At 38.0% G+C, this 13,624-nt stretch overlaps 1 protein-coding gene across 1 annotated transcript in view; it reads right to left on the bottom strand.

Annotated features, from left to right (window-relative positions):
• kcnh4b (potassium voltage-gated channel, subfamily H (eag-related), member 4b) overlaps positions 1-13,624 on the bottom strand; it is a 44,910-nt gene that overhangs the window by 24,845 nt on the left and 6,441 nt on the right. The window contains exons 2-4 of the mRNA XM_072373865.1: positions 9,273-9,506; positions 7,152-7,283; positions 6,538-6,671 (exon numbers count right to left, since the gene is read on the bottom strand). Coding sequence (XP_072229966.1) covers positions 6,538-6,671; positions 7,152-7,283; positions 9,273-9,506 — 500 coding nt within the window. The remainder of the gene's footprint in view (positions 1-6,537; positions 6,672-7,151; positions 7,284-9,272; positions 9,507-13,624) is intronic.

Raw genomic sequence — 13,624 nt, 5'->3', positions numbered from 1 at the left:
GTGGCATAAAGGCTTGCATTCACATTGATGAACACAAAATCTGTGTTTTGATTTTCAATTAATTTGATTAATCTGTTTAGTTTCCATGCCATCCAGCATGACTTTCAAAGTAATATATTTCTGTAGGACATCTGATTTTTGTTCCCCAATTTTGTGTTTAGCTCATATTTAGATACATTGCGTTTTTACAGTATTCATTTCAGTTCAAGCACTGATATTTTCCTAAACTTAACCAGGGTTTTTTTTTATGCCTAACAGTCACCAAGTAGTCTTTACTATGTAAAAGATTGTCATTTTAAAGCCACTGTATTACCAAAACCAAGGAACCCAGTATACTTCTGGGATCAAACATGTTTTTTTTGCAGGGATCAAATGGTGGGCCCAAAATATTTGAATATGTTGGGGTCAAAACTTGGTTTTAGCGTTAGGGTTAGAATTGATCAAGGTACAGTTTAGACTTAGGGTTAGTATTAGTTATTTATCTGTGATGGCTAGGGTTAGGGCACGGAGCAATCGAGTGCATTATGCTAGTGGTGAATTAAAAAAAAAAACAGAAAAACAAGTTTGCGTGTGTTTGTGGCTCCAAGACCCAATCCTTCTAATCCCCAAATGCAGGCTTTAAATGTCACCTCTTAAATGTGATGCAACAGTCCATGAGATAAAAACATGTCGTGTAATCATTTTTGTGTCTATTTGCAAGACAAAATAGCAAAAATTGTGTCAAATCAATTAAGATTCCTTAACAATTTCAAGTTTTGCTGTGAGGCTGGGAAGTTTTTGGTTTACTTAACAGAAAGCAACCTTTTCCCACCAACTTACACCAACCGCTAAGGAGCAATTGCTGTAACTTATTGAACTATTATAACCGTTACTCCACCGTTGGACGGAGCCTGCAGCTGTGTGGATAAGACCAAGGTTTTCAACACAACACCGGTCCTCTCACTTTAGTGAGTACCTGTCTCCAAGTACAATTATTTAATGTCATCAATATATACAAAATGTTTAAATGCATTGCAACGAGTTACGTTGTGTTCATCTCCAGCTCGGTCCGTAACTGCTCCGTTATTTACACGCATCTGTTGCGAATTTACAGCTCCAAAGCTAAATTGTTTATCTCTGGGATTAATAAAGTAACTATCTATACCCATATGTAGAGCCCGGGTACTTGTAGCATGACTGAAGGCATAGCTTCATTGTGTTTGTGTTTACTACATTAATTTGCATACCGGATGGCCAGGTTTTGACGCCAGGTAACGCGTATGAACACACCATATGATATCATGTCACTGACAGCCAAAATGACGGTGTGTCCTCAGCCATCGTTGAAACATACATGAACTAACCCTTCACCGACGTCCTGTTGAATCCTTGAAAGTTGAGCCTCTCCAGGAGCTCCTTTTCGTTCAGGGTCTGAGTCGGATTCAAAGCCCACTGCTCAGCTGTTGCTATGGTAATGAGAAGCATTGAAGTGTCGTGCCGCGGTCGTTATCCCTGAGCCGAGTCAGGAGTCGCTCACTCCCCACTCAACCAAAGCCTGCCTCATACAGTAAGACCTCAGGAAATTGTGCCAACTTGTTTTTAAAAAAGGCGATATTGGACACTTTTAAAGACATTTATTTTTAATTTATTTCTAATGATCAGCATTAGAAGTCTTACATTTGTAATCACCACAGGCTAAGCATCAGACTTCAAATAAGGAAAAAGCACTGACTTATGTTTCACTTTCGTGTGTATTGTATGTACTAAAAATGTGGTTGCTTAGCTGCAGAATGCATAATAATCATTGGCTTGTGGATTTTGACTTCAATTTAAGTTTTAGTTTCTCTGAAATTCTTTTTTTCCTATGTGAAAATGCTCTTTATACTGACTGGCTTGGAGAAGAGCAGTCTAATCCCCACTGGAAAAATATTCAGCATGATAAAATGGTTATTTTTGGCAATAAAGGTTGAGAGGTGGAATAATGGAGTTGTAGTAAAGTTGCACAAGTGGGTGCATGGGTGACTGAGCAAACGAGAGACTACAGGGAGACGGCTGTGACCACATTTTCTCTTTTGAATTTCAAGTTGTGTGATTGAAAAAATGAAAAGGTTTTAAATACTCTCATGCTGAAAGTTCTGCTGTAAAATCTGAATGATAAACACTATGCATCCCATTATAAGCATATTGATATTTTCCTGTATGTTTCACTTATTCTCCTCAGAGTGCAAGACATCACCAGTCTGTCCTGAAGTATCTGTGAATGTGTTTGTGAAAATGCATGTGTGTGCACCATTAAAACAGATAAGTGCAAGCTCTGTGTACGTTTAGTAGCTGTGAACACTGTCATCTGTAAAGAGGTGGTGTTGTCAAGCAAGGCAACAGGGGGCTTGGCAGATGGGGGAAGGTGTAGCACATGATTTGAATGTGGGATCCTGCAGGTTGGGTTTAAAAGCAGCAGCAGAACTTTTAGTTTTTGCAGTTTGGCTGCTTTGAATAAAATAAAGAATGAATATGCTTATTTACTACATCATACATCAATGTGATCTTTTCTTTATTTGTGCAATGAAAGCAGTAATACACTGAATTAATGTGACAAATATGTAAAACTGTCACCAAAAATATTAGCTCATCTTGAATTTGATGTCAGCAGCACATGTTAAAAAAGTTGGAGAAGAGGGCAACATAAGGCTGGAAAAGTAAGTGGTACTGAAATGAAAAACAGCTGGAGGACCTTGTTGCAACTAATGTCAGTAACATGATTGGGTATAAACAGAGCACTTTAGAAGGGGCAGAATCTCTCAGAAGTAAAGATGGCCAGAGGTTCAGCAATATGTATATTGTGGAGCAGTTTCAAAAGAATTGTTCCTAATGTCAAATTGTGAAGACCTCATATTATCATTAAAAAATGTATAGAATCTGGAGACATCTCTGTGCGCAAGGGAAACGACCAAACTCAATACCAGGCGTCCATGACATTTCAGAGCTCAAACAACACCGCATTAAAAACAGGCCTGATTCTGTCATGGCACTGCATGGGCTCAGGAACACTTCCTGAAATCATGAACTAGAAATGCCCCAGTCTTCTCTGGGTCAAAGCTCATTTAAAACAGACAGAAGTGACAAGTGAAAAACAGCTCTGTTGTCAGACAAATCAAAAACTCAAATTCTTTTTGGAATGCTGTATCCTCAAGAGTAAAGAGGAGAAGAACCACCTGGTTTGCTATCAGTGCTCATTTCAAAAGCCTACGTCTCTGATGGTATAGAGGTTCATTAGTTCACACGGAACTGGCAACTTGCACATCTGGAAAGGGACCACCAATGCTGAAAGATATGTACAGGTTTTTAGGGTAACATATGCTCCCAAGATGATGTCTTTTTCAGAGAAAGCCTTACTTATTTCAGCAAGACAATACTAAACCACATAATGACTCTATTATAACAGCATGGCATTGTAGTAGAAGAGTCTGGGGGCTGGGGACTGGCCTGACTGCAGTACAGATCTCTCACCAGCTTAAAACATTTGATGCATCATGAAGCACAAATTATGACAAAGATGACCCAGTTAGATGAACAGCTAGAATCCTATATCAGACAAGAATGGGACAACATTTCTGTCTCAAAGGTCCAGCAACTGGTTTCCTGAGTTCCCAGATGTTAACAGACAGTTGTTAGTAGAAGATGGCCCTGTCCCAACTTTTTTGAGTTGATCCAAAGTCAACATGAGCAAATATTTTTAATGGAATCATCAGATATCTCTCTCTCAATATCTTATTTGTTTTCTGTTGCAAATACAGTTTTGCTTATGAGATTTATTGATTGCAGTTTTTGTTTACATTTCACACAGCATCCCACTTTTCATGAGACTTGGTTGTGTAATAAGATTATGTATTGGCTTTGTGAATTATTAGTAGCCTCTAATACACACAAGTCAGTTTTTAGTTTAGAATGTGATCTGTGGAAAATATCTGTATGATAAGAGTGAATTTTCCAAAAATAAATGTTCATGTCAGAGGAAGCTCAAAGTTCAGTTAACTGGTAAGAGGGTCATATTCAAACTGTATGACGGAGTCACTTTGAAAAATCATGCCACTCAACTGAAATGAAACAAGTGAAACTAAAATGAACAAGTGCTATAGTTTCAGGTACTTAATAAGTGGATTAAACATGTAAGCTACTCTTTATTTTTTCTTTCCTTATTTTGCATTTGATTTCCAGCTAACTGTCATAACAGCCAGTAGAACAAATGCTTGATTGGTTTTCAGATTTTTTGAAAAAGATTTAATTTTCACCATAAAAGGTCTGTATAACTTTTAGCCCATGTGGATGAAACACTGCTTTGTGAAGGGCAGATTTTGATTATAGAAGGGTGCTTTGTGAGAAAAATCATGCTCTCATTTACATCTTGAGATAAAAATGGTGGCTTGTTGTCATGAATTCTATTAAGAGTTAAGCATGACTCTTTAATTTAACGCAAATTACAGCCTTTGTTATGCAGAAATGCAACAAGTCCTTAGCGAGCATCTGTTTAATCCCAGTAAACAGCCTGTTGAGACCTAAATGCACTTAACAGATAGATTAAGTCAAATGCACGCACTTGTACACTCATCTTAAAAGGACAGGCAGGCATTTTAAATCCATATGGGATAAGCCTATATTAACCAACTCCATAACATTATCTAACAGCTATTTGTAGCAGCTTTACAGCCCTGTTTTATAAAAACGCTGACACGCTGTGAGTCCAGTTATTTCACTCAATTTGATTTATTTTAAACACTGTGTTTAATTGAAAATTGTCCAAAGACATCAAAATTTAAATATCTGCCTAATTTAGACTGAATGCCAGCACTGGGTTACTCTCTCTTGGAACAACACTCTGAAAGAGTTTGGGAACTGAGGAGATCGATTGTCAGAGTTTAGACAGTTTAACCGTCTTACCAGGTTTTGACTTATTATATCCAAGTGCAAGTGAATGCAGCATAAAATGTAGAACTAAACAATAACCTTCCTTATAGAGTCAGCTTGTTTGCAGACAAGAGCAACTTTTGTATGACAGGCAAACAGTGACAGTTTTGTAGCCGAAGAATGAGAATAAATGTAGAGTAAGTAAAATGAAGTTCGGTTCATAAACATAACATTTGATGATATGGAATATTACCAAATCCTGAGTAGCCCTAAGATAAGCACTATAATTTTAAAACATTGTGAGGGAATCTGTACTGAGGTAGCTAACATCAGGAAGCTAAAGTTAGAAAAAGCTTGTGGGGATGACAGGCCGAACGGATAAAATGAGAGGGCACTGTCAGCGTCGTCATGACAGCACATTTTTATCTGGGAAATTCAGTGTTAATTCTACCTTAGCACTTCAAAATTTAATCACAGTGCAACTTGCACACAGCCTGTTCTTATCAGTTGTTTGCAGAGTTAATAACATGAATCTGTCAAGACTGTTATTATTTCAGGAAGAGGATGTCAGAGTCATAATATCACCAGGTGTAGCGACTGTGCCAAGTTAATTGTCTCAGAATCGTGAATAAACACTGATGAAGCTTTTGATTGGACTCAAGCCATTTTTCCCCCTTGTCATCAATTAAGTTTTGCACTATTGTGGTTAAAAACATTGATTAAAACATACAGATACCACTTACCATGTGCTTTTACAAAATTTGCTTTTTTTTACATAAAATACTAACTTTAGTTATTGGGAAGGTTCAGATTATCACCGCTGCCTTGTCAAAGATCCCACGTTGCAACTGTAAGGCATCTGATGAACACCCATGCATCTCATTGAACCTAATACATTCCCAATATGGTTTGACAATGTCTTGCTGAAATAAGCGAGACTTTTCCTAATAGAGCATATCTAATACTACTTCAACACCTGTATACATCATTAAACATTATTGGTGCCTCCATGGATATGAAAGTTGCCCATGACATGAGCAGGACGGTGGCTTTTTAACAATATGCTTATAATAGTCAAGATGGTTCATCTCCTCTGCAGCCCAGAGGACAGAGCATTAATTATTTCCAAAGAGAGTTTGAAATATTGATTAATCAGATCATAGAATTGCTTTCCACTTCCCCTCAGGCCATCTTAAATGAGCTCAGGTCTAAAGTAATTCTTAGCGTCATTGGATCTTGATAGCATTTCTTTTATATGCCTATTAGAATTTTTAACTTTCATGTATGCAGGGACAACCTGAGGTTAATGACCATGCTTTTTACAATATTTTTGTGTCTTTTTCAGTGTCAAGTTTGTTTTTAATTCAAAGCCTATGACGTGACACATAAAAGAGAATACAAGTGATTTATTTATTTTTTGCTTTTTTTGTCATTATTATTGTACTTTTTTGCACAGACAAGCCACATTCTTCCCTTCTGGGTCAAGGCTTTCCTAAAAAGCATTTTTTTAGTCTCAACATTAATCATTTACATTCCAAAATGAGGGCATAGCTTGTGTGCGTAACTCCTGGCTTCATAGTGCTTTAGAGGCTGTGTCAGGGAGGGCATTCAAACCCATCACAACCAGAGAAGAAAAAGAGATGAAGCTGTACTCACTCCACCCATGTTGACATCTCTTTTGCCTCCTCTGGAGAAGTGACTGCTCAGCTGGTACAGCATGGTGCGTCCACGCTTCCTGGCCTCTCTGAAGTGAGAACCGCCCTTTCTCCTTCGCCTTTTGTCCTCTGAAACTGTCACACAGTCACTCAGATCAGGGCATGTCCATTACATCAGAGGATTGGATCACAACCAATTTCGAGGAAAATGGAAATTTTTAAAACCTGAAGAGAGTATTGTCAAATTTCCCCAGTTACTGTTACACAAGCAGGACGCAGAAAGGAAACCACTGACATGCACTCAACTTTGACTGGATTGCATTGAAAATGAAAGGATTGTCTGTTTTACCAAGATAGTGATTGGTGTGTGTGGTAGAAAGTGTTCTGGTTCCACCTGAAGACCCACCACTGGCCAAAATTGATATTCACATAGGAAAAACATTGTCTGAGTTGAATAAGTGAATGCCAGCACAAATAAAACTGCCAGGAGGACGAGACAGTGATAAAAAGGAGTGCATAGAGAAAATGAAAGCTGGGAGTCCGCTCATAAATCATTTAGAGTAAACAAATAATGCGAGGGTTTTCTTTTTCTTGTTACTTGGGCTTGTAGCTTACCTTCCCTCTTGCTGGCGTGGTGTCCCTTTCCATAGATGTCAGTGATGTCCTTGAATGAGAAGAGGAAGAGAACCATTTCTCCCTTTTCATTCTTTATGGGGACGATGTCTAGCAGACACCAGAAGGCCACACCTGGAGTCAAACCAGAAATGTTAATTCAGTAAAGGTGTTCCTTTATCCTCATTGAATGCAAGTGTGTATGTACACAGACAGTTATTTAGAAATGTTATATTCTAATATAAATCTGTTTTAAAACAACCAGTCTCTGTACAAACTGCTTGCATTCATGAATGAATGACTAAATAATTACTCGTGGTATATAGCGAAGACCTATATGCCGTTGATGACAGAAACACATGCAAACAGATACCTGTGTCGTTAATAGTTGTTGTAACCTTTCTGAGGTAATTCCGTCTTCCTCTTCAGGGTCACTCTCCACGATAAATTTTTTTTTTTGCGGCTGTTCGCTATGTTTTTATGATTTTCTTTAAAAAATGTTGTAGTTTTACGAACATTTTTCATATTTTTGGTCATTTTATTTTGTGTATATGTGGTCATCTTTTGCCTGAGTGCTTTGATTTTCTTTTTGTCGATTTGATTGACCTCCCAAGAAGAGAAGTTGTTGGGGCTGTGATGAGGTAACCAGGCTATTCCTGTGGCATCAATTCTGTTAATTTACCACGCTAATAACTTCAGCTTTTTATGTGGCAATCTGAATCTGTAATTTTAACACATTTTGTCTGCTCTCATCATATCTAACTAAAGGTGCTTGGAAGGAATGTCATAGCCTCTCTTAAGATATACTTCAAATAAGATGTGGCTCATGTTCTGGAGGATTGTGCATAATGTGAAAGAAGAAGTCACAGGGGTTCGATATAACGAGTCAGAGACGGAAGGAGCACCATAAATGCAAGACCACCATAAGCCAGTTATACTCATTAGTGAATCTGCAGAAATAGTGCCCTGCCACAAAACAGATGCTTCACATCTCCTATCGTGTCCCTCGTGTGCTTGTGTGTGTTGGGCAACGATGAGAGGAGAAGGAAGAAACATGATAGCGTTTCAGCACAATAGGAAGCAAGCTGTGTCTATGTGCTTGCAAGCAGCATACAAGAAAGGGGACAATGTGTGTACTGCATTCCTTTAGTGACAGACATCCTCATAAACATCTGCTATTCAGTTGCTTAGTTCTAAAAATGGTATCTCTGTCTGTCTTTTCCTCTTCAGTGACTCTTTAACGGCTGCTTGAAATGTTTCAGTCTTTTACGCCTTTTACAGTCTTAGTTGTAATAATATTACCTTATTGTTACTTATTCATGATCTAAAACATGAAGCTACTGTACAGAATCCATCTGCATCATTAGGAGTTAGAACACACTGAGGCTGCAGGTTTTGGTCTCTGTTGACTGAAGATAATCCTGTATGTCAGTCAGAGAGGCTTTAACACTGCTGTATGTTCTCCTCTCGTACTTGATAACATATTTTTAGCTCAAGGCTTTCAGAGGGATAAGCAAAAAGTTAAAAGGAATTAGTTAAATTCAAGACAGTACGTATAGAATTTCGTCCTGCATTAAGAAAGTATGATTAGCTGTGGACATATACATAAGAAAATAAGCTGAAGCTTAGCATTAGCACACTGCTTTAATGCTCCAGTACCTCTTGCAATACCAGTGAATGAGTTCCTAATAAGAATTACATGTTGATTCTCATTTTAAGTAAATCTGATTGTTTTGCATTAATAATCATGAACACTGAGGAGCACCAACTTTCTAAAAGAGCATGTGTTGCACTGCTGAAGAGTTGTTTAAAATTCAGCATTTATAATTCAACCAAAACAGTCAGCTCTCATCTAAAAATAAATGCACACTTTATGATGTTGAGAGTAAAAATGTTTGATCAGGCTGCTGTTTTATTACAGCCTGATCAAACTACAGATGAGGCTGTGATTCAAATAACTGCGTTGTTATTAAAAGAACCAGATCAACCGAGTTGACAAAAAAGTGAACTGCTCCATAACCTTTTTGATATCTGAAAAGCAACCAAAAATGTGCCAGGATCCACAGGTTATTTATAACCATTTAGACTTTATCTTCTCCATCCCATTTTTATCTATTCACCTACCGTTCTTCTTGTAAAAGTGAACCTCAGTCTGGTATTCCTGTCGGCCCTCCAGAGCCTTCTCCATCTGCTGGGCCACATGCTCGCTGGTGTCGGCCCCGTACAGGAAGCGGCAGGTGCAGTTCTTCTGCATCACCTCTGTTCTTGTGAAGCCTGTCAGTTCACAGAAGCCGTCTGAGCAGTAAACAATGGGGTAGCCCCGGTGGCCCTGGGCATTACCCAACAGGAAATTACTGTCTGTGAAGGGGACATGAGAAGGTAAATAAATCTTAGAGGAGGAGGCAAATTTTCAACTAGTTTTGTGGGGTGAAAAGTTAAATAAATAAATAAAAAAAATCAGCTCATGGGCAGTGTGATAGTGACACTATTTATTTATTTCTAAGCTTATCTGTGTGTACGCCTGCAAAAAAATGCCAGGTCTACCATGTTTTAGTTTGATGTTTGGTACATGATCTGCTCTTTGCACTCCGTCAAATCAAATGCCGCTTACCTCTTTGAACATGTGCCAAAGCTCCTCAAAGTTTACACATTCAAAGTAAACATATATCAAAGTTAGCTCCAATCAGTTTGAGGCTAAATTAATTTCCCCAGGCTATCACAGTCATATTCATGATCTGAGTTATGTTGCTGGTGGCTGACAGGGCCAGTGTGGGCAGTTGAAAGAATTGGCACCCAGAGCTGCACATGGTGATGATGAAAAAATGACCTGGGTTTCACTAAAGCATGCATTAATTTTAATGTAACTCTGGGCACATGTATTAGATGATGTAATGCAAAAGTGGACTTGAGACTTAAATCTATGATCTTATTGAATAATAGAAAAGTCAATGACCATGTAAAAGAAGCAGTTGAACACAAACATAAATATGAAATATAAATGAATAAGGATAAGAGTGAATGATTCTAAGCCGTGCGCCATTTAAAAGTTAATTTTCATCTACTCATTGCACGTCAATCTCATCATAGTGGAATGAACAAGCTACAAATCTGAGCTTTAATGAACTGATGAAGGTAAATATGTAAAGATGTTAAATTAAATTAGTGTGGAGGCTTTTATTTGTTGGTGTCACACTACACTTGCTGTTAATTCACCACCAAAACATCCTTTGTTTTGCCTCTTCTTTAGTCTTTCCTTCAGCACCATGGACAGTTCTCATCACCGAGCCGTGTCTGCTGCGCAGCAGTGGTTCTTTGTTCTGGGATCTCATCCCAGTAACTCCAGGCTGCTGCGCTTGGATTCTACATTTGCTCTGCCAAGCTGCATTTATCAATGTAGGTAATAGAGTTTGACGCCACATGTACCCTCTATTTACTGGAAGCATGTGACCTTGATGAGCATAAAGCAGTATGTTGCTGAGGTGTGGCTTTTTTGTGAGACACACATTTTGGCCATCCATGTACCAGAACTTCTAGTGGAAAGAGTTTAGAAATAGATTATACTACATAGCTTTCAAGATATAGATTTCCTCTTCAGCATTTCAGAAGGGATGAATTACGTCAAAGTTCTGAGAGTACCTTGGAAAATGCAGAAATAAAATATAATACTTCTCACATGTTCACTTTCACCATTTGCCACCATTTTTTTAAACAGGTCTTTTGTGAATAAACACATTATTGTCAAAGAAGAATCTTCACGGGTAAAATGTCAGTGTTTGCTTTTTTCAGCATAGACGTTCTACTGTTTCCTCCACAAGAGGATCACATTCAACCAACTCAGCTGTTATTGGTTGTTGAAATGTCAGACTACTTTAAAAAGAGGCAATCCTTTAGGATGTTGTGAAACACACCGGTAGTTGTTTGAGCTACCAGTAGCACTTTAAAGCTGTTGACAATTTCAGTACAGTCCTAAATAATCCTTCAAAAGTGCTTGAATTTTAAAAAGGTTGATGCGATTGTTTTTGTGTAGGCCTGAATAATTGTATCGTGTTTTGTATATTGTGTTCAATATGTCAACTTTTTGCACTGTTGCAACTTTTACAGAATCTGTGCCGTTCTGTTCACAAAAAGCTTTTTCATGTAAAACAAGGCAAATTCATTTTGATAAAATATCTTTAAACATAGCTGTAAACTAGGTTAGCTTTTGCTGATGCAGATGATGTGATGACATCATTGTGTGTTTCAACAAAAAGAACAAAACCGTACGTATTGTAGCAGTGCACTCAATCATGCTAAAACAAGATCACTGACTGAGGGAGTTCAAAGACTGTAAAAAAGAAAAACTTGAAACCAAACTTGGAGTCCCACAGCAGCTCATGGGGTTCTTTGTCTTGGAAACATACAATAGTGTTGATTCTGATTTCATCACTGTCTCTTTGGCAGGCCTTCTTAGATTTATTAAGATGAAGAACTTTGCTTCTAATGGTTGTCTACAGATTTACTTTCTGCACTGTATGAGAAGTACTAACATGAACTAATACTAATACAGTCCTGTCAGACCAGCTGCCAAAGGCTTAGATTATAAAACGTACTTTGTAAAATGTTGTTTGCTCATCTAAATATTATATAAAACCTTTAATGTTTTTAGTTCCTCATTAAACTTTTGTGGTGGGTTTCGATCACAACAATTACTGATACTTATGAGGACTGCTAGAAATTTCAACCAACTAAAAAAAAATATCATTACATTTGTATGAAAACTTTACCAGAGTTACTTTTGCTCAGCCTTGGTGGAGGTGTGCATTCTTGGATTGCTATCATTGCAGTATTTGGAGATTGAAATATCGTCTGGTAGAAACTGGCATGAAAATACAAAATGGCAGCTTGATGTAAAGGTCATCCAATCATGTAACTGGACCAAGTTACATGAAGCTTCTAACCTCAGGCTGCATTGTATTAGCCAGGCTAGATAGATGGAGCATGAATCCCATAAAACAAATATCCCCAACATTATCAAATGGGCAGAAGCTTTTGTTCAGCATGTCCTTTTGATTTTATAGTGACAGAAAAGTATTTCATGACAGAGCTTTATTTGTGGCTTTGTGTCCAGATGGCTGTGGACTTGATTTGAACAAGGCAGTGATCCAAAATGTCTCATAAATTAGGCTCTTTCAAATTTGTATTCATACTACTACAACATTAAGTGACATTTATCCATCACCTTTAGAGTACTTAAAATATCTGACTCTTCAGCTGCTGCTCTGCTGAACAGAGAGGCAACACATAGTCAGACAAGACCGCTCTGAGTTCTTCTGATTCCACAGAGAGCAAGCCTAAGAAGAGTGAGTATTAAACAGCTGCTCCTGCGCTTTCCACGATCTAGCACTTTAATTGGCCCGGCTGAGCAGATAGAAGTCCATAGGGGAAGTCTTTTCTGAGCGATGACAACCTTTCCTGAGTATGCAGTGAGCAGCAACTAAACTGTCACTGTGGAATTATAGAAAGAGACAGGCATTAGTTAGATGCATCCAAAGTTTTTACAAAAGGGTTTATGCTTGTGCTATGGCTTTCCTCTTGCCAAGACTCCAACATGAAGAAACTGTATATTTCTGTTCTATAGTTTCCTGCAGATATTTGCAAATATGGGTTTCAAGGAAAGAAACTTTATGAAACTTTTTTGCAGGAAAAGTCACAACGCTGCAAATAAAGTGCTTTGAAACTCTGCCATTACACATCTTCAGTGTACAGATCGCCCCAGAAACAAAGGCTGAACAAGATGTGATCTCCTGCTGAAAAAAACATGCCCTCTTTTTCATGTTCTATAAATTCCTGACACCCCAACTCAGTGAGCCAACAATGTTGGAGAGCAACTGCATTAGATTCTGGTTTATGTAATATTTACCCAAAAATAGGGACATCTCTACTCAGCATTCTTAAATTGGTCTTTTAAACAGGTCAAGGCCAGGTGTAGTCATAAATCACTTTTGCAAGGATGTATTTAAACCAGAGCCTTGAAAGAAAAAACTTTTATGGTGTATTTAGAGGCGTGGAAGTTTAATGCTTTACACTTTGGCTTAGATTTCTCACCAGAGCCTTATTCAAGCTGAGCTTTCTGAATTGTTAACATTTGATTCAAGTGACTTGAATCAAATGGTGCCATTTACTTTGCATGAAATGCAACTGAGAGGAACCTATTTCAGAAAAATAATATGTATGTACATGTTAAGAGTTAGACTGGCAGAAGATTGGTGTTAATGTCATGACAATGGAGTAAAGTCTTGGCTATACTTACTCTGAATTATGTTGATTATCTTAGCTTAACACAAAGATTGAGACAGGGGTAAGATGCAAGACCTAGTTTAGACTCTGGGGCCTGTAAAACAAATCAGGATTAATGGCCTGGTGGGGTAACTTCAGGTTCAGCTCTGGATTTTCAGTATCCTGAAGCTGGTTCACCTCTTACTGGGTTGCATCACCAT

This window comes from Leuresthes tenuis, unplaced genomic scaffold (assembly GCF_036924035.1).
Source record: "Leuresthes tenuis unplaced genomic scaffold, fLeuTen1.0.hap1 SCAF_20, whole genome shotgun sequence".
Classification (NCBI taxonomy): Eukaryota; Metazoa; Chordata; class Actinopteri; order Atheriniformes; family Atherinopsidae; genus Leuresthes; species Leuresthes tenuis.
The sequence above is the reverse complement of the archived record's forward strand: the minus strand, read 5'-3'. Positions and strand labels throughout refer to the sequence as shown.